At 36.6% G+C, this 22,522-nt stretch overlaps 1 protein-coding gene across 2 annotated transcripts in view; it reads left to right on the top strand.

Annotated features, from left to right (window-relative positions):
* Positions 1-22,522, top strand: part of Dthd1 (death domain containing 1) — a 62,184-nt gene that overhangs the window by 25,772 nt on the left and 13,890 nt on the right. For both annotated transcript variants that reach the window (XM_058572375.1, XM_046423899.2), the window contains 2 exons: positions 2,628-2,917; positions 9,269-9,513. In XM_058572375.1, the coding sequence (XP_058428358.1) occupies positions 2,628-2,917; positions 9,269-9,513 (535 nt within the window). The remainder of the gene's footprint in view (positions 1-2,627; positions 2,918-9,268; positions 9,514-22,522) is intronic.

Raw genomic sequence — 22,522 nt, 5'->3', positions numbered from 1 at the left:
ATGAGGAGCATTTGAATCAGTTTTAAGGTTCATGAGGAGTAGACACTCATGAAGAGGGGGCAATCACCATCTCTAAAGATAGCCTTTATTTTATAATGAAAACTTTACATATACAATTATCTTGGATCAAAATTCTGTAGAAAAAAAATTCTAAAAGTGCAATTTATTTACTGAGGAGCCTCTTAGGCCAGTCTTGTAAGGAAATGAAAGGAGGTAGAGCCAGGGAAGAAGATAGGAAAACTCTGGTTCCAACTGAAGTCTTTCCCCAGCTGATACCTCAGGAGGGCTCTGGAGTACCAGGGAGCTTGGCTCTGTGCCCTCACATAAGTCAGTCCTTGTCTGTGGGAGAAGGCTTCTCTGAATTGGGGGCAACTGGAGGGCAACTTCTGGAAATTAACTGAGAAATGACTGGTCTAACCTAGGGTTATGGGTCTGTATGAGTTTTCTAGTGCTGCTGTAACAAAATACCACATTCTGGATGACTTGAAACCTGGAAATTTATTGTTTCACAGTTCTAGTGACTGGGATTCCAAAACCAAAATGTTAGTAGGTTTTTTTTTCCTTCTGAGCACTGTGAGGAAAGGATCAGTTCCAAGGTTTTTATTGTCTTATAGATAGCAATATTCTTGTTCACATGGCGTTCTCTCTGTATGCCTTCCTGTGTTGAAAGATCCCCTTTTTGTGACACCATTTATATTGGGCTAGGGTCCACCCTAATGATCTTGCCTTAACTTGATTACCTCTGTAAAGACCCTTTCTCCAATTAAATTCACATTTTAAGCTAACTCTGGGTTAGTATTGCAACTTCCGGATTTGAGGGTGGGGCACAATTCAACCCATAACAGAATTCATCATAAAAATTCTTACCACACAGGGGCTGGGGCTGTAGCTCAGTGGTAGAGTGCCTACCTTGCACGTGTGAGGCACTGGGTTCCATCCTCAGCACCTCATAAAAAAATTAATAAGTAAATAAAGATATTACATCCATCTACAACTAAAAACGTATTAAAAAATACTTACCACACAGAGATAGAGATGAATATTTCAGTTCCCACTTTATTATGGTATATATTTTCCATCCTATAAGGAGTAAATAGTTTATCTTAAAAGTATCTCTCTTCTATATTTTGAAGTAATACTTTGGTAATTCTAGTTAAAATATACTCATGCTCTGCTTAAAGACAGGCTATGTTCTGAGAATTGCATAATTAGGTAGTTGTGGTATGATGTGAACGTCAGCATGTACTTAAACAACCTGTGTGGTATTGAGTACATCAGACCCAAGGCTGTGTGCTGTAGCCTACAAACTTGTAAAACAAGCTATTGTGCTAAATACTACGGGCAATCTTGACACAGGAGTGTTTGTGTATCTAAATATATCTAAACAGAAAAGGTACAGTGCAAAAACAGTATAAAGATCAAAATGGTAGACTTATATAGGGCGCTTACCATGCATGGAGCTTGCAGGACTGGAAGTTGCTCTGTGTGAGTCAGTGAGGGTGTGGTGAGTGAATGAGAGAGCTAGGATCATATACTTTACACTTAGGCTGCACTAAATTGACAAAATAAATAAATAAATAAATTAAATTAAATTAAAAAAACTTCACTAATGCATTAATTTGCTTACTATGACTATTTTTGCTTTATAAACTTTTAAAGTTGTTAGACTTTTGACTCCTTTGTAATAACACTTAAAGCACAAACACATTGTACAATTTAAAAAATATTTTCTTTTGTTATATCTTTAATCTCTAAGCTTTTTTCCTATTTTTAAAACTTGAATTAAAAATTAAAAAAAAAAAAACTTTTGTTAAAAACTAAGATGCAAACACACATATTAGCCTTAATCTACACAGGGTCAGGGTCATGAGTATCTGACTTCCAACTTGGTATCATCATGTCCCCCTGGAAGCTCTACAGGAGCAATGAAATATTTGGAGCTGTCATGTCCTATAAGACAATGCCTTCTTGAATACCCCAAAGGAACCTGCCTGAATCTGGTTTATTGTTAGCGTCTTTTATATAAATAAAATAAAATCACTCTTAAGTGCCAATAGAAAGTGCATTATAGAAATATATAAACCAGTGACATACTCATGTATCCTCATTATCAACTATTATGTAATTCACATATTGTATGTGCCATACTTTCATATGACTGTAAATGTGGTAGGTTTGTCTACACCAGGATCACCAAAAACACTTAAGTAATGTATTACATTATAATGTTGAGATGTTTGTGATATCACTGGGTGATAGAAATTTTTAGGTCCATTATTATCTTATGGGACCACAGTCGTATATGTGGTTACCATCAACCGAAACATTATGTGACTCATTATTGTATGACCTAAGGTATGATGTCATTTTTAGAGCTGAGCCTGTATGACTTCTCTATTTAAGATCATGTTTTAGAATTTAGTTAGATCTGAGCTCATGTCTTGACTGCCAAGGATTTCACTAAAGTCACTCATGACTGTAACTGGATTGTCATCAGCACATCTGCTTTTAAGGAAAGTTTGGATGATAAGGGCTTTTTTTAAAAGATATTGATCTATTACTAGGTATTGGTGAAGTTTGTGAGGCTGCATTTCCCCCTGTGGTCTTGTCCCTCTTCTTCTGTGCAGGTTCATTGTACTTCACCTCTCTTCCACTGTGGACAAGAGCCATTTGGTTTCCTTTGTGAAGTCTTTGGAGGATGCCTTGCTCAGCACCACTGCTTGCGTAGTTTTGTCGCACCAGAAGGACAATCCACACAGAGTGGTTGTTTTAGTGGTGCCTTCTAAAGATTTAAACCAGACACTTAAGGACTTGCTCTTAGAAGGATTTGGAGGACTTCCAGAGTCATCTCGTCATTTCCAAGTAAGAGAAGGAGAACAACTGCTTTTAAGGTTTACTGGAAACATATTTGGTTCAAGTAAGTATAGAGAATTCTCTTTAAGTCTTCTATCGTCTTCAAGCCACAAATTTCAGAAGGAGTTCCTTAAACTAGAATCACCAAGGAAACCTTCAGAGAATTGAGGGAAGCTTGCAGGAAGAAGGAAGAGAAAAAGACATACTTCTTCCTTTCCAGTCTCCTCTCTCCTCAGAGGATGCCTCTTCTTTTTTTTAGAGCTAGATTCTAAGTGATATTCTTTTTTAAAAATAATTTTTTAGTTGTCAATGGACTTTATTTTTATTTATTCATATATGGTGCTAAGAATTGAACCCGGTGCCTCACCATGCTAGGCAAGCCCTCTACGATTAAGCCACCAACCCAGCCCACTAAGTGACAGTCTTTTAGAAAGGGTCTTCTCCTTGATGAATCTCCCAGTCCCAAGCTAGGGTCTTCTCCTTCCTGAGTAGCCCCCTCCATGCTCCTTTCTTAACTCTTGCCACATGCCATCTCTTTCCATACAGTAACTATGATTTGTTAAAAAAAAAAAAAAACATGAATCATAGTGGTCCCTGACTTATGATGGTGTGAATTGAAATTTTAGTCTTCATCATGGTAAAAAAGTTATATGCATTCAGTACAAACTGAACTTGGAATTTTGAGTGTTGATCTTTTCCTGGTATAGTGATATGTCCTGTGACACGTCCTCTACTTGTGGTGCTGGGCAGTGAGCTGCAGCTCCCTGTTGGCCACTGGATTGTCATACTCTCTAGTGCACTGTCACTAAGCTATGGTGTTTGGTAAATTAAGTATATTTAATGCATTTTTGATTTAAGATACTTTAAACTTATGATGGGTTTATAGGGAAGTAGACCCATCATAAGCCCAGTACCAACTGTATATTACTTCTCTGATGAAAACATTTATTATTTTTAGTAGTAGTAGTAGCAGTAGTAGTAGTAGTAGTAGGTATTGAACCCAGTGGCACTTAAACACTGAGACACATCCCTAGCCCTTTTATTTTTTATTTTGAGGTAGGGTCTCACTAAGTTGCTTACGGCCTTGCTAAGTTGCTGAGGCTGGCTTTGAACTTACAATCTTCCTGACTCAGCTTCCTGAACCAATGGGATAACAGGCATGCCCCACCATGCCCAGCTAAATCCTTATTATTACTCTCTACTGTAACTACAATAATATCCAAGCTTTTTAACATGCCTTAGAAGGAATTAAGTTTGGAGTCAGTGAATTATCAAGAAATGTGCAGATAGAACTATATTCCAATGTAATGACATTATTGATTGTTCCATATATTTTATTTTATATATTTAAAGGATGACTCTCAGAAGGAATCTACAGGTTTCACTAAACTTCAAAAGGATCTGTGGCACAAGAAAGTTTAAGAACCTCAGATTCAGATGATACAAGCTGCTAACCTCCCATCCCCATATTTATGTAGTGCTATTTTTTGTTCACATTATCAATTTTATCATAATTTGAAATTTCTTATCTATAGGTTTACTTTCAGTTTATATAACCATACTGTGTTCTTTGCTGGAACAGAATATCATGAGGCAATGAGCATGTCTGTCTTGCCTTATAACTTCTGAACCTGGTACATAGTGCCTGGTATGTCAACAGCTTTCAATAATTGTATAGAGAAAGAATTTTTTTCTCTAATTCAGGAAATGACTTCAGGCCCCAATGGGTCTTTGCTGCTTTAAAAAATAATTGGGCTAGGGATGTAGCTCAACGGTAGGGCACTTGCCTACATGCCCAGGCTTTATCTCTGAGCCTCTGTCTTATTGCATGAATGATAAGGATGTTAGAAAAGGGGAAAGGAAAGAAGAAGAGGTAGAGGAATGAAGGGTAGGAAAAAACCCTTTGTACTCAGCTTTCAGAGCAGAAACCACCATATCCACGTAGGGAAATCTCTCTAATGAAAGATAGTCAAAAACCAGAAGTGCCCCACCCAAATAATGATGCAAATAATTTTCCTGTAATACTTGGAACAGCGGCTGTGTTTACATGCTGCTCTAAACAGGAGTTGGTTACTGTTCTCATAGGCAGGGGAACTGAGTGTCCTATTGTCTGCAATGGAATATGGGGTGCATGCTAAATTAAGAGTGCGTGAAGTCAGCAGGCCCATGTACAATTCTTTCACATAGGTGAAGTCAAGGAGCTTATCTTCACTCAAAGAAAGTGAGTCAGGCAGGATGCCAGGATCTTTTCTACTTTGCTTTTCTTAGAAATCATGCTCAGACCTGAAACCGTACTGGACTTTTCTCCGCCTAAGAGGAACAAGAACATTAGTAAAGAATACATATCTATCCTTCCATCAGAGCCTGGGGTAGTCTGAGAATCTCAAAGTGATGAAGGCAGAGGATCTTTGCCTGGAGGGTTCTCCTTCTCTTCCATCCCAATCCCTTCACCCTCAATTCTTTCCCACTTTATCTCTGTATCTCACCTCAATGGTCATGTTTAAAGATGTCTCCCCATCCTCCCTGATTATATCAGTCCTTACTGTTTTCAGAGTCTTATTTTACTTCTGAAGACCTTCACTTCTTCTTTTATGTCCCTTGTCACAATTTTCTATCTACTCATTTAATGACCAATGCCATTTTCTCTGATGGCAGTCCTATGAATAAAGGGGCTATTCTGCTGGTGCACACCATTCAATCCCCAGCACCTAGGATAGTGCCTAACATCCAGAAAAGGCCTCAGTGAGTCTGTGTTGGAAGAAACAGAGACAAAAGCTTGTAGAAAGATTTGACTTTATAGTGCTAAGAATGGTTCAAAGTATTTAAAACATTAGTTAACAAATTTAGATGACTATCCTTTGAGAAATGCCCACATTTCTCTTTTTTTTTCACTTGTGAATAATACAGATGAATCGTTTGAGTTAGATTTATGTCTATGCCTTCAAGGATAAAAGCTAGATAGATGCTTTCTGTGGTTTGGTATTGGTCTTTGTCATTCTGGACAGAGCTACAGGCTGCTTTCTTTTCCTGGGTTGGAGAGTCAGTTCAGCACTTAGACTTTATGTTGCATTGCACTCAAGCTCTGAGTGCACAGAAAACCCAGAAAGTGCTGAGAAGTGCTTTTGCAAGGTTTTATATAATGACACCTTAGCAACACCCCTAACAACTAGGGAATGCTCTGTGGAGGTCAGTGTCTCCTAAAGTTGCCCTAAATACCTTTTGACCCAGGAAAGTCATTTTCCTAGACATGTGTAAGATGCTTAAATAACCATCCTTTTTTTTTTTACCAAGTATTCTCTGCCCTCATATAAATTATAGGCTATTGAAGAGATATAGAGAAGAAGTAAATAAATGAATAAAACGTACTGCTTAACATGGCTGAAAAGTGTGTTCTGGAAGAATAGTATAGGGAAAGGATAAAGGGAGTCCTGGAAGAGTGGCAGTATTGAATTTTACATAGTCATAGGGGAGACCTGTTGAGAAAACAGCATTTACACAAAGACCCTAAGCAGGTGAGAGAGTAAGCTGTCATCCTGTCTCAGGAGAGTTTGTCCCCAGCACAAGGATTGTAACTGCAGGTGAGCCGAGGCAGAAATGTGCCTTGTATATTTGAAGCCCATTAGGGCCTGGCATGGCTGGATCAGAGGGAGTGAGGAGAGATTGCAGGAAATAAGGTGAGGATTGATAGTGCCCTGAAGGCCCTTGACAGGACTTTGCCTTTTTTACTAAGTGAAGTGGGGATCTACAAAGGATTTTCAACAAAGGAGTGGCATAATTTGAGGGAGATTATGACTGAGTAAGGTAAGGGGTAGACACAAAGAGGTCAGTTAAGGAGCCACTGCAGTTAACTGAGCAAGTAAACTGAAACTTAGAGGTAGAGGTCATAGAGGATGGCTTGGATTATAGAAATAGCTGAGCTAAGGCTCTTTATTAGGATTTTTTGGGGTTCCCCTTATTGCTAGCCCTTTTGTTTCCTCATCTGACTTTTCTAAGTGAAAGCATATATTTCTATGTTTGCAACTTTCTATAACATAAATGAAAAGCATTCAATTTCCATTATTAAGAAGAAAATATATTGCCATAAGAAAATATATTGCCATGAGAAACATCTAATCAGTTGCAAAATAGAAATGAATTTTGCTTAATGTGACAAGTATTTATTGACCAGCTGGTACTTCAGGGTCCTACAAGGTTCTACGTACTTTGTATGTTGAAAAAGAGAAAATGATTTTCAAAAAGTCAACTAGTGGTAGATTTCATGCTTTGGATATGCAGCAAATAATTCTCATTTTTTTCTTCTACTCTAAATGTGTCAGAAAAGGAAGAAAAATATGGAATAGTGAAATTTCTTCATACTATTTGTCCTTTTTTGCAGTGTTATACAACAGTGAAACTCTAGATTTTAAAAATTTCCATGATGCTTTCTAATATTAGATCATTCTATTTATTGCTAGTAAACACTGATAATTTCATCCTGGTTTTATATGTAAATGTGATTTTTAGAGATTACTGATCTTTACTTTTAAAAACTGGTGATTAGAAGTATATACTTTAAGATCTGAATTGAAACAATATAGCTATGACTCATTTTAAATTCTTATATCCTGTATATAAATAATTCCTTATGAATAATTGTGCACCTGGCAAAGAATATAATGTCTCTTAAAGGAAGGAAGGAGAAATCTACCAAGCAAGATTTTATTCGGATCAAAGTAGTATTATTTTTCTTGATAGTACTTGAATGGCAGGAAATAGAAGTCAACCAGCTATTACTTGAGTGATCTGCAAACTTTCATTCACGATTTAGATTATATTTTAATCACCCAGATAATTTATCTTATTTAAAAAAACAAAATAAAACTCTTGCAAGAAACAACCCTGGTTAGTCATTCCTTTTTTAGAAGTCTGTTTTGTTCACATTGCCAGTTTGCCCCTCAAATACAGACGTGTGCAAAGCTATCTATCTTTGCTTTCCCTAACCTACATATATTCTGGTTCTAGATTTAACTGTGCTTTAGAATTTCATCAAAATGGCATCTAGCAGTCATAATAGGAGAAGGACAGAGGTGTCTTCTCCTCTACCACTGAATTCTTCTTCTTTTATTGGGCAAAATGAAAGAAAGGTCTTCTGTGAGAGCTCTGGGTAATCAACTATATTATGGCCAACAAAAGAAGTTCCAACCCAGATATTAAAGCTTCATCTTGATATTCTTAACAAAAAAATGTAAGGGTTGATTTTTAAGCATTCATATGAAAATAATAGAAGCCTGCTTCTTATTGTTTGCTGGTTTTGCTACTGTTTATTCAGCATAGTCTGTGCTAGGCCCTTTGACAATCATTATATATATTTTCTCATTTCATCCCAGAATTATCCTACGAGATAAGTTTATTTTTCTTGTTTTAAAGAAAAGGCAGTTAAGACACAAGAAACTCAGAGGCATAAAAGAACTTTGACAAACAGTGTAGTGTAGACTAATGGTGGCGGCTGGACTTGACTCCAGATCTTTATGTCTAAAACATGTTATTTTATCTGCCATATTATAGCTTCCTATATATTTTGCAAAAGGTAATAAAGCTACCTTGGGGAATAGCAATGTCCCTTTTGCTGTTGCAATATCAGTGTAAAATATCCACATTGACATGGTAAAACTCCCGTAAGTGAAAGGTTGTGTTCAGAAACATGTCAGTGTTTTCACTGAGGAGTTGAGAGGAAAACATAGATTATTGTTTTGGGAGCATCCACTACATTTTTTGTTTGTTTGTTTGTTTTTACAAATTTCTTATAAATTTTTCAACACAAATCCCAAATTATCCCACTTGGAAGTTCTAAAATAGCATGGTTCATTCTGAAAATAAGAAAAGGTTTTATATCTGTGCTATTCAGTGAAGTAGCCACTTAGACATGTGTGGCTACTGAGCATTTTAAATGTGGTGAGGAGTGGAATTTTATACTTTCTTTAATTTTAATTAATTTTCCTTTAAACCTGAATAGCCACAATTATAGGAGAGAGTGCAGTACTAGAAAGTCTATTGTGAGGTTATGATAATGTACAACACGGTATGAACAAGATAAAGGACAAAGGTAATTCTTGAGACTGAAGATAATTTTCTAAATACTGAAAGAGCTGAATATTTCTAATAGTTCCTTGCTATAGCAAAAGGGGAAAAAACAAAAAAGAAAAGATTTTTAAACCTAGAAATAGCCAGAGTACCTCACCTACCAACAAATGAAACATTCTTCTAGTGATAATCTGTTCTTAACCTATTGCTGCTTTTCCAAGTTATGTTTGACAAGATGCAATGATACGACAAGAAACTTTAATTATATGTAGAAATTGGATGAATATTTGGGTTTTAAAAATTAAGACAAAGTGATATATCTTAATGGTAACGAATGCATTTTACTTCCATTTAGGCAATGGGAAGGATTATGGAAAAGAATACAAACTTATTTTTCACTTGCAAAGAAAACCCAGGCTGGAACTCCAAATCAAAGAGGTGGATGAATTTGGAAACTACAGCTGTCCCCATTATAAGGGAACCATTGTAGTTTATAAAGTACCTAAGGAAAAGATAGTTCCCAACCTGGACCAATCTCTCATACTTAATGAAAATCATTATGAGTTGCCAATTTGCAAATTACCATTGAAATTGCCAAAGGTGAGTTATTCTACTTTCCTCGATGCTGTATTTTGTTAATTCTTTGTAATTCTCTATCACAGTCAGTTCTGCAGGCAAATGAATATACGAGTTTTAAAGAAAAATAAGAATAAATCTCAAACAGAAGGAGTAGGTAGGCCCAATGTTAGAGTGGTAAAATATATATTAGGATTGATTTTTTTCATATCAGTTTTTCTGACAGAGCAATTCAAATTAATCTGTTTCTCACAGTATGTTGTTAATGACTATGGAAATAATGTTATTCATTTTCTGTAACTACATCTGACTAGCTGGGAAATCATTTATGAAAACATTGAATACATTAGGAGTGTATCACTTTAAGGAAAAATTACATTGATTGGGAAATGGAATCAAATATTTTCACTGAGCCTTAATAAATCCTGTGTGTTTATTTTGTGAGTTAATTACTCCTATGTAATATTGTTACTGTTATCAGAAAGTGGGGTTGAATTATTTATTCAAACACATCAAACAAGTAAATATACTATATTTATTCAAACATCCAACATACAAATACATGCATTTTCTTTAATTGTATACAATTTATTTATGACTTAGTGTATTTACACTATATACTTAATGGGAAAAATAACTGAAAATTTCATTTGATTACTCCCTATAAAGAATAAAATTCTTTATTCTTTAAAGAAAATTATTTTTTCAGTTTTTACTTTTTATGTCATAAATAGCTGAAATGTTTTCCACAGATAGATAGTCCTACTTGTAAATGAACCGGTAAAATAAGTAACTAATTAATGAATATTTAAAAAATATTTTTGGATACAATATCTTTAGTTATTTATTTATTTTTATGTGGTGCTGAGTATCAAACCCCATGCCTCACATGTGTGAGGCAAGCACTCTGCCACTGAGCTATAATCCCAGCCCCTAACCAATAAATATTTTTAATTGAGTTTCTGGAACAAGGAATATACTAGGCATTATGATAAATACAAAGCTATAGGAGATAATATATGACCTAAAGCTGATTGTCTCAATTGGTAGCTACTAGCTACATGTGACTATCATCAACCACTTGAAATATGGCTATTCTGACGTGAAACGTGCTGTAAGAGTAAGAAGAGCACCAAATTTTAGACTTAGTACAAAAAAAATTCATTTAAAAATTACTTCCTATTGATTATGTGGTAAAATTTATTATTTTGGTTATATCAAGTTATATAAGTGTTATTAAAATAGATTCCATTTATTTACTTTTTTAATGTGACTCAAATTGCACTTATATGGGGCAGAATTATTTGATATTAATTTGCAACCCAACTGAGCATGCAAAATATGTATACAGACTTACATAAAAGTTCCTTGTTATACTAATGTATAAGCAATGCATTAGCAGTTGTTCACAGGTGGGAAATGGCTTCTCTGGAGGCTAAAAGTTTTGTAGTGATTATGGCATTTTATCGGAACCTTGAAATTTGTTAGAAATTTAATAGAAAAAAAAGCAAGTCAGGGTGAAGGAAATTCATACTTCATGTGAATACCATCATGGTTTCAAATATGCCAAAGGTCTTTCAAATGCTTTACATGTATTCTATCATTAAATCCTCAAGAAAATCCTATGAGGCATTTTCATTGTTTTCATTTTATAAGAAGTTGAAATAGAAAATTTTTAGGCACATTGTCCAGGGTTCTGCAGCTAAGTCAGTGGCAAAGCTTACCATTCAAACCCAGGAAATCTTCTTCACCTGGATTTCACAATCATGCTGTTGCCTCCTTAGCAGATGAAGGTAGCAGATAAAGGTATTATCTCGGTCAAAGTTACAGGACAGAGTTGAGGGTTTCTAGATTCATCCTTGAAGTTATATGACAATACAGTATACCATGCTTTAGTTTGGAGATGATGTTAGAAATATTTAACAAATGATATGATATGGACACCAACCAACCAAATTGAAACCAACCAGGGAAACAGGCTTCTAGAAACATTAACTTCTTATGTCCTGGTTTGAAAAAGATCTTGGGGTTCCTGCAAGGCATGTTAGGATGGCAGAGCCAATTGAAAAACATATTATTCATAATTGTATAGCTATATAAGAGTATACCCATGATCAGTTTTGTTTCTATGAGTTTTCATTTGCATATAGGGCACTATTTACTCTGATAGTCACAATGTTGGCTCTTTCTTTTTTTGGAAATTTTATAGTTGATGTGCTTATTTATTTTTGGCTTTATTTTTAGTTGACATAATAATTGTACATACTGGGTTGGGGATGTAATTTAGTTGTAGAGAATATTCTTAGCATGTGTAAGACTTTGGCTACAATTTTCAGCACCAAAAAAGCATATGTGTTTTGTGTGTTATAGTATGATGTTTTGATATAGGAATACAATATGTAATGATCAAATTAGGCTAATTAGCATATCCATCATCTCAAATATTTATCTTTTCAAAATGGCTAGAAAAGAGGATTTTGACTTTTGTAAGTGGTTCTTTTCATTCAGATTTCGGCTCACATTGTTGTTATCTTTATTCTTCACCTTCTTATCCAAAGTCACTCTTTAACCTGTAATCCTCTTTAGATTTATTTCCTGAAGGTCATTTGTAAGTGGAATGATTAGATTTATAATTTGTTCACATATTTTCTGTCTGCTTTTGCTCCCTGAGAAAGCAAAGTCCATGAGTGAAGGACCTGGTCTATCCTTCCCCATGGTCGATCTCTCCATCAGTGATGAGAACTGTGCATGGGGAATTCAAGAAATAGTCATTGAAAGGACTATTCCAATTATTTCTGTCAGTAATTTGGAACCTGTTTGTACAAACCCTCCACTGGAAGGCTAATGAGTTGACTGGATCAACAAAAAGATTTGGAGTGGAGAAGTATATTAGAGCTGCTCTGGAGACAGCTCCACTGGGCATAGGTCTTCCAGAAAGCTCTATGTTCCATTTCCATGGGATGTTTAGAGGGAGACATGACTGGGGCTGGAATTCTTTGGCAGATAGTGTTCAAGGCCTTACTGTGATGATGGCAGACAATTTAAAGGAAGGCCCCAATGTTAAGAGAGAACTGTCTCAAAGTCCAAAACTGTGACACAAATTCAGCTCTCAGTTATCTTTGTTTTCTCTGTGGCTTATCTGACTTCATGAATTAGCCAAACTAGAGAATTAGCCAAGCTAGAGAATTAGCTGAAGTAGCCAAGCTAGTCAATTTAGGGGTATATATATATATACATATATATATATATATAGATTTTCTTTGATGAAAGTCTTATGAGTGATGTGTCAGGGAATTTTCACTAGTCTTTTCTCTGTTTGATTCTGGCACACCACTCCCCACCCACTTGCCTGGGTAATTCCTATTGGCCCTCCCTTACACCTCTTCTTAAGTGTGACCTCTCCTGGGATTTCCCCTCTGTTTTTGTTTTTATTTTTATGTGGTGCCAGGGATTGAACCCAGTGTCTCACTAATGCTAGGCAAGCACCCTACCACTGAGCCATAACCCCAGCGGGATTTCCCCTCTGTACCAGGTTAGGTGTTGCTGGTACATGCAGTCACAGCATTCTATAATTCCTCTGTCATTTTAGTTATTGTGTTTCATTATAAATCATATGCTTATTTCCTTCCTAATGGACTAGAGTTTCTCAGGCTTTTAAAAAAAATTTTTATTGACTTCCTTGGGAGTCATCTTAGACTTTGTATTCTCTAATCACCTCTCTCCATGAAAATTTAATACCAAAGAAATACTGTGTATCTGATTATATACTTGATGTGCATCCATGCTTTAAACATTAAGAGTAAGTTTCTTCTTGTTCTCACCCAGAACAAAGTTTCTTTAAGGATGTCACCTTCCCAGTTGAGCAGGTGTGCACGGAGAGTAAAGATCCACACCTGGTCCTGCTCCACTTTGCATAGTGTGTACCTGATGAATATTTGTGAATGACTAGATGAATGCGCTAATTTCTACCAGTCTTCAAAGTATCCAACCTTGAAGTTGATAATCTTGAAACTATATTGGCACATTTAAAAGTAGTACATTTTCAACATCTGCTACTTCTCCTAGATGAATCCACTGCTGATATGCCATCTGTACTTTCCTTTTCTCCCAGATGGGTTTGCACAGGGCTTTCCAGATTCACTCCCTCAGCCCTTTCTTGTGCCCAAAGTGTTCACAAAAAAGGTTTGTCAGGGTTGAGAAAGAATTTTGTGGCTGTGGAAACTTTTTTTTCCTGTTTTATAGCTAGCATACCTAAACAGGAATTGAAACCATGACCTTTATTTTTGTGAGGACATACTTCTATAAAGTTCAGGATTGAAAACTCCTAACTCAGTTAAGCAATATTAGAATGTACAATTTTTTAGGAAATGGAGCTAGCCTTATTATAGCACCTTGCTAAAGATGAACACAGCTTTATTTATACATTTGTACATGTAGCATAAATTAGGTGAAGGTATTTATCAAAACTAAAAGTTCTTTATAACAGAAGAAAAATAGTTGATATTTTTTTGCAGTATAAATGCTGTTGTTTAACTTTTCCATAAATAAAAAAAGATATCAAAGTGTTAAACATAGAGCAAATTCAATTCAAACACATTTTTTTTTTCAAAAGTATCCAACTTGAAAAGATGCTTGTATATAAACTTTCACCCCAAACAAGGCAATCTCTGTAACTCGGTAGAGATCTGGAGTACTGATGAGATTGTTTACAGAGTAAATACAGGTTCAAGTTATCTTTTGTCTGTAAGTTCAAAGGTTTAAGAAAAGAAGATGGGGATATAGCTCTGTTGGTAGAGTGCTTGTCTAACATGTACAATCCTCAGCACAACTAAACAAACACAGAAACAGACTAAGGAAAGTTGAGAAATAAGCATCTCAAAGATATTATTGTAGGTCATTAGGCAATAATATTTTTTGCCCAGAAAAAACTTTTACTTATTATTACACTTTTATTTATTATTCTATAAAAGTAGTCAATTTGTATATGTGTATACACACACACACATTAGCACACACATAATTACAAGGTGTGATGTTAATGTGCTGTTTGATGCCCAGAAGACTTGAAGGCACTTTCTAGGCTTTTACTTTATGCTTGGGAGGATATGTGTCTTTACTCGTTCAGTTTCCATATTTCATTTATTCATATATTAATTCATTCATTAAACACTATATCCCACGATCCTATCATTCAGTGTTGTTGCTGTGTGTATGACCTTATCCTTCCCTACCCCTCTTCTGTAGTCTTTCAAAGGGAAGAGTTACCCTTGAAGCCATCAGTCAAATCATTACCTGCTCTGCTTCAAACACTAAAATGACACCCAGTTTCACTTGGAATACAATCCCGTACATCCATGGGGATGTGCTGAAAGGTCCTCAGTCTTAGAATATATCCTGGGTGTTTGGCATATTTTAGATGCTCAATAACTTTTTTGAATGATCAAATGAGTTCATAAATAGAACTTGCATTTTAAATACCAAAAGTGTGGGGAGAAAAGTAAGAAGTACTGTGGAAGAAAATAAGCTAGCATCAGAAGATAGACAGAATTTGAGGTGGCATAGCCAGGAAAGACCCACCAGTGATGACAAACAGTGGCCAGAAGCCCCTCTGCCTGCGTGGCTGGGAAAGCTTCTGGCAGAGTGAGGGACACTGCAGGTACCTAGCCTCTGCGAAGGAAAGAGTGCAGGGAAGGCCACCATAGCTAATGTACACGTGTGGTGATGCCAGGAGATTTGGAAGATAGACAGGGTCTTGGTGAAACTTCATATTCAAGATGCTTTTCTGGAAATGCTCATATCAGCCGTGGATGTGAAAATATATGGCTTCAGAGAACAATTTGCCTCCTTGTCTTTTCTAAATTGCTTCTCAGTCTCCTTTTAGAAGTGTTGAAGAAAATTCAGTTAATAGTGTGTATATTTGTAATTTGGTAGAAACAAAGCAAGTTAAAAAAAACACTTCAAAACTGTTTTAGGTGGAAGGAAGTGGGAAGAGTGTTGGGTTTTTTTTTGTATGTGTATGTGCTTCTGAATAGGTCAGACGGGTTACTGTGACATTTGTATTACCTTGTGTTGTGGCCGCCTTTTACTCTTCCCACCTGCTTCTGACAGTTTTGCCTTGAAGGAAGGAAGGCGTTCAGAGCCAATGGCTGTTGTCTCTCTGAGGCCAGGAGTTTCCCAGGAACAGCTGAACTACAGATTTACGTAAGCCATCTCTTGACCCAGGTTTTGCTTAGTTGAACTTCCTTTTTTTTTTTTTTTAAATAACTGAACTCATGACTTGTCATTTCTAGTAAATCCTGACACTGCTCCAACATTTACATTTTTCACTGCATTAAATAACATGTTGTGTCAAAGAGAGGAAAAGTGCAGATTCAGTTTGTTAGAATCACCACTTTCTCACGATTTTGGACTTTCTTTACCATCTCCCTGCCTGGCTAGGCATGATTTCTTTCTTTAACTTTTCTAACAATGTGAAATACTAAAGTGATCTTGACTAAATGAGGTGAGGCTGAGGTATGAAAAAATGTCTACAACTGCAGAGTATTCAGCTTTACTTCAGCTTTTAAGCTGCAATAAGTTTACAAAGTTATATTAGAATTCAAGAATAAAATAGACTTACTGTCTTACTGGTTGTTATTAAAAAAATGATTAGAAAATGCATATGCATTTTTTAAAACCCCATAAAAGAAATCAAAAAAGGGGTGTTTTGTTTTGTGGTTCCTTTTGTTTTTATAGGAATGGTTAACTTATGGCAATTTTAAAAAGTTTTCTGTAACTTAGCTTCATGCTACATTACAGGGAATTCTATTTATGGGTGTGGGGCTTCATACCCCACTATCAATAGGAGAAAGTCACTAGAGCCTTAGTTAATAGAAGTATTATATTATTATCATTATTGTTTTGGCCTGTGAAAGTTTTTCAAACCTTCCCTCTCTTTCCAGTGTCTTAATTCTGACTTTTCTTGCCTCTCCCTTGACATGGCTTACACTTCTGGTCTTATGTGCCTGTAAGCCATCAGAATGAGCTTCAGAGAAAGATACAATTGTACCCTGTCAATAAGAGATATGGTAGAAAGATGAATAAAGCTAGTTTATTCAGAAACAGGATCTGGAAAGTGCTTTGTTCACCAATTTAATCAGAGGAAATTCTTTCTTTTCTCCTTCCCCTATTCCTTCCTCTTCCCCTGTCTCTCCCTTCTTCCCTTCCTTCTTCTCTCTCCCCTATTCCTCTTTCTTTAACCTGCAACCCTTGTTCATCAAAGGGGAGGGTTTGTCTCATTTGAAGACAGAATAGCTAAATCAGAAATTGAATACTTGGTTGTCATGTAGCTTTCAATTCTTCTTCTTCTTCTTCTTCTTCTTCTTGTTCTCCTCCTCCTCCTCCTCCTCCTCCTTCTCCTCCTCCTCCTTCTTCTTCTTCACAGGGATTGAACCCAGAGACACTTAACCATTGAGCCACATCCCCAGATAATTTTTATATTTTATTTAGCAATAGAGTCTCACTGAATTGCTTAGGGCCTCACTAAGTTGCTGATGCTAGATTTGAACTTGCTATCCTCCAGCTTCAGCCTCCCAAGCCACTGGGATTACAGACATGTGCCACTCTGTCCGGCTTCAATAATTCTTTTACAAAGGAAATTCTTGCCTAAGAAAATTTAATAAGTAAAAGAGTTATTGGTATTTTTGCATTTATACTCTTAAAATTCAACTTTTAAAAAATAAAAAGTAACATTTACTAATTCAAGCAATTTTCTAACTATATTTTTTCCCTGCAGATACACCAGTCAGCTTATTAATTAGCAAATACTAATAAGGGCCTAACATATATAAGATATTTTATAGGACTTAAAATATAATAATAATAAGTGTCAAAGTTCTAGCTTTTAAGGAAATTGCAGTTCAGTTCAGGAAGTAAAACATAAATACTTTAAAAATTGTAAAACAATGCAAGAGATAAATAATAAGCAAATACAATATAACAGTATTGAAAGACAGGAACTGGTGATTATCAAAGAACAGCTAAGACAGCAAGTGAGAAGGGAACAATTCTGGAGGACTGAGGTGACCTGGGGGTGCTTCACTTAGCAAGATGGATTTAAGGATGCTTAGGACCTGGAGAGGATGACAGAGAGACAGTGAGTTCCACACAGGAGGGGCGAGAGGAACAGAAACTGAAGCAGAAAAGTACAAGGTGTGTTTAAGAAGGGATAATGAATATACCTGTGGGGTCAGAGTGGAAGATTTGGCAAGGTCATACTGAAAATAAGTTTGGAAAAGATCATGGTGGGCTTTGAATGGCTCTTTTAGGTCGACCAAATGATTGCAACTGTTATAAGCAAGACCTTCTGTCAAAGTTCATCCAGAGAATGTGATCAATTTTATGACCTGAAAAACACATATCAGGCAGACATTCAAACCAGAGACCTTTATCATATGACTAAGCAAATGAATCACTCATCGATTGGTATTCTTGGAATGGCTATAATTGAGGATAAAGATGTGGGTATTTAGTTTATGATTAAATTCATCTCTCTCTTAGTAATGAGAAGTCATTGGAAAATTTTAGCAAGAAGAGTCATCAAGTTTGTTTGTAGTATCACTATCTCGCCATTAGAAAAAGATGAGTTTAGCAATGGTAAATGAGAGAGCTACTAAAGAGTCCATGGAAGAGATGGTGAGGGCTTGATGTAGATGTTGGCAGTAAGGGTGGCAGGAAGAGAACAGAGTTGGAGAGATTTGGGATTTGGGTCCAACAGGCATTGGTGGCAGAGTGAATGTGTCTGGGGCTGGGAGGCACGAGGCCCATGGGGGAGAGAGGGAGTTGTGGAGGGGGTCTCTCTGGGACCCTGGTCTGAGTTATTGTTTTGTGGTATAACATAGTGTTTCTTTGAATTTACTTTTTAGGTGTTGTTTGAACTTGCATTTTATCTCCATTGGAATTCCAATAATTCTGAACAAAAGCAGATAGATACCTTTGGCCCATAAAGGTAGCTTATGTGGAAAGTGCTGTTACTTTTTAAAGCAATTCAACAAATCAAGAGAGATACACAACACTGTTAGAACTTATATTACCTTCAGCCTCTTCTCTTCTTCATTTCACCCCTAATAGACTCTAAGCATAATTCTTTCTAGACTATTCTAACAGATTTTTTTTCTGTTTCTTTCTTTTTTTTTTTTTTTTTTTTGGCTTATAGACAGAAATAGCCTTTTAGCCTTCTGACAAAAAAAATAAAAATAAAAAAGTTACTGGAAAGGCCTGGACAGCTACAAACATCTTCCTCTTAGGCCTTACCTCAGTGTAAGAAATAACCACAAAAGCCTGTCCTTTCAAAATATGAAAGGGTTCTACTAGACATAACCCAACCCCCCCAAAAAATTGGGAAAAGATTTTGTCAGCTGTGAAGACTTCATCATTAATTGCTTTATCAATGTCCCTAGCATGCATTCATTTATTCCTTAAATAGCTTCACGAAACAATACTGAACTCATCCTAGGAGAAGGGATTACAGAATTGAATGAGGTATGCTTCCAGCACTGAATATCAGCTCCAGACGGAGACAGTAGAGTGCCATGGTCAGGGGAACTACCACAGAAATCTCAACATTGCCCTAGTTGTTGATTATAATTCTCTTTGCTTGTAGACCTATTGCCAGCTCCCTTTTCTGTTCTTGGCCACCTTTCTCACAATCGTCAGTATGTTTTTTTCCCCCCAAAATCAAGCATTATTTTATCAATATTCTGCTAAAGCTCCTCAATTGACACTGAATGTCCATTGTCAAAAAATAATCCAAGGGCTGGGGATGTGGCTCAAGTGGTAGCACGCTAGCCTGGCATGCGCCGGGTGCTGGGTTTGATCCTCAGCACCACATAAAAATAAAATAAAGATGTTGTGTTCACCGAAAACTGAAAAATAAATATTAAAAAATTCTCTCTCTCTGTCTCTCTCTCTCTCTCTCTCTCTCTCTCTCTCTCTCTCTCTCTCTCCTCTCTCTCTCTTAAAAAAAATCCAATTACCTGGGCCCTTCACAAATGCCCACATCTTAGTCCCAAGATCTTTCCATACTATATTTGCCCAACTAATCTCTTGTCCTGGTTCTACTTAAGATCTTACTTCCCTTACCCATTACAATTGTGACCACCTCAGAGGTTCTTTCCATAGTGGCCCTTGTGACAACATCAACTCCACACTTAGCTCTGCTATCACCTCTTGAGAAGAAGCCCTTAACATTCCCAAGAAGAATTAGCAAAATTTGGTTATATATATCCACGCTGTATGTATAACTAAAGCACTGTCACATGTACTAACATAAGGTCTATTACAAATTTTATTTATGTAATTAGGTAACAATAATAATAAAAGATATTTATTCTCATTTCCTGCCAGAAATTTGACAACTGATTTACTGACAAGGTGAATGGTTGAAGAACTCAAGGCACAGAGACGTTTTCCCCAAAGAGAAATAGCTGGAGACTGGTGGCAGTAAGGGTGGCAGGAAGAGAACAAAGTTGGAGAGATTTGGAATTTGGGACCAACAGGCACACTGAAACCAAGTTGGTCTGATTTCTGTGGTAGTGCCCCTGACCATGGCACTCTGCTCTCTCCTTCTGGGGCCGATATTCAGTGCTGGAAGCATACCTCATTCAATTCTGTAATCTCTTCTCCTAGGATAAGTTCAGTATTGCTTCATTAAACTATTTAAGGAGTAAATGAATGCATGCTAGGGGCATTGATAAAGCAATTAATCTATTGACATCTGACAAAATCTTTTCCAAGGTTTTTTTTTTTTTTTTTCGGGTTGGGTTATGTCTAGTAGAACCCTTTCATGTTTTGAAAGGAAAGGCTTTGTGGTTATTTCTTACACTGTGGTAAGGCCTAAGAGGAAGATGTTTGTAGCTCTCCAGGACTTTCCAGTAACTTTCATTTTTTTTTTCAGAAAGGCTAAAAGGCTATTTCTGTCTATAAGCCAAAAGGAAAAATTTTAAAAAAAGAGAAAAAAAATAAGCAGAAAAAATTCTGTTAGAATATTCTAGAAAGAATTATGCTTAGATTCCATTAGGCAGCTTGAAAGGTCTTCTGTATGGACAAAAACCTTAGGAAGCATAGTCTATGGGTGAAATGAAGAAGAGAAGAGGCTGAAGGTAATATAAGTTCTAATTGTGTTGTGTATCTCTCTTGATTTGTTGAATTGCTTTAAAAATGAATAGCACCTCCCACATAAGCTACCTTTATGGGCCAAAGGTATATGCTTCTGTCAGAATTATTGGAATTCCAAGCAACAATTTTAATCATAACAGGCATTAATATTTATGGAACACTTGATGTTTGAAGGGCTTTGTTTAAGTTGCCATCTGGTCTTCATTGTTAGTCATGTGGGGTAGCTACTGCTTTACCCATTTGGCAGATAAAAAATGTACCACCAGAGACACCAGTTTAGAAATAAGATTTCTTTCCTTGGCTGACTTCATATATGTTCAACATGTATCTTCTGAATTATCCAGATTCTTGCTCACTTTATGTCTGCAGCCATCACTGGATGTACCTTCCTTCTGTCTGCCCCAGTTCCTGAGATTCTTTGGGTTTTCCTGAATTTATCCATCTGGTGACCAGAGTCCTAAAGCTGTCTCCTTTTGTGACTGAGCTAGCTCATCAAGGACTGAGAGATGTATTTATGAACTCTTCCCCTTGGCAAAACCATAATCAGACTGAAGGCTTAAAAGGAGTGATTTCCTAAGAAACAAGCAAATGAAAAAAAAATAACAGAGAAGTAAAACATAAAATTGGCTGCACAGTAATATTGCATGGGTTTAAAACAAAAACTAAGCTAAACAAAGATATGGATCTACATTTGCTTCCCAAACATAGTCACTAGTTTTATTTCCAAGAAGACCACCCCAGGTTGGAACTTCTTGCTCTGAACTTTGTTCTTATTTTGTTCCTCAGTAATTTTTTCTCTATGCAGAGGCACTTCCTTTTATTGTGAGGGCTAAGCATCTCTGACTTGCCTCCAGGAAGTTGTACACTGACTGTGCAATTGTAAGAAGGTGCATAATGACAACAACAATGGGATATTGGCTGATGCTGGTGTCTTTTTAATTTATTCATTTAAAAGTTGTGTGTGTGTGTGTGTGTGTGTGTGTGTGTAAAGACTTCAGTACACACAAAAATAGAGTAAATATGCAATGAACCCACATGGACCCATCTTTCATCATTTTCTGCTGTGCTTACTTCATCAGATGGCCTTGTTCCTTCTTGTGGCAGTCTTTTAAAGTGAATCACAGACATATCAGTTTATCTGTAAATACTTCAGAATATATTCCTAAGGGGTAAGAACAAAACAAAATGACCACAGTTCCATTGCTTGACTCAAAAAAATATTTAGTGATTACTTCTTAATATCATCTACTATGCAGCCTCTGTTCTGTATTGAACTACTGACTCAATTTCTTTTTTTCAGTTGATTTACTCCAAAGCAGTATTTCCATAAAATCTGGACATTACATTTGATTTGTGTGTCTCTGCCACCCTTCGTTGAATTCTCCACGTGGGCCGTGTCCTTTGCAGACATTATTTTTGCCTACGTCTATGCACACTGCACAAGTAGGAACCATCTTTTCTGTTTTCCAGTTAGAGAATTCCAGAAGCGTCTAGATGGCTTGCCTCAGCTTGCAGACCTCACAGGAGCGGAGGCGGACTGCGAAGCCATTCCTTTCATGCCTACCTTCTCCTCCTATTCTTTGCGCAAGCCAGATCCTTGCTTACTTTAGGCCTGACATGTTTACCACTATGTCGTGTTGCCTCTCGCATCCTTTGCCCCTTGAGGGTGTTTGGAAATTTAAACTCTTTCAAAGAACCGGTTGGGAAGGGCGGTTGGAGCTTTTATTGAAACAAAGGTTTGGAATGGGGCCTTGGATGCTGGTTTCTCTGTTTACTTGGAATTTTTCAGCTCTTGAGTCAGAAGCAGGCTTCCTCTGTCAGCTTCTTTTGAAGGCTTAGCTACTTAGGAGCAGCCTGATACATTTTCCTGTCCTGTTCA

This window comes from Marmota monax, unplaced genomic scaffold, assembly GCF_021218885.2.
Source record: "Marmota monax isolate L192 unplaced genomic scaffold, Marmota_monax_Labrador192_F-V1.1 WCK01_AAM20220418_F8-fsc00009, whole genome shotgun sequence".
Taxonomy (NCBI): Eukaryota; Metazoa; Chordata; class Mammalia; order Rodentia; family Sciuridae; genus Marmota; species Marmota monax.
Note: the sequence above shows the minus strand (reverse complement) of the source record. Positions and strands in the feature narration are given on the sequence as shown.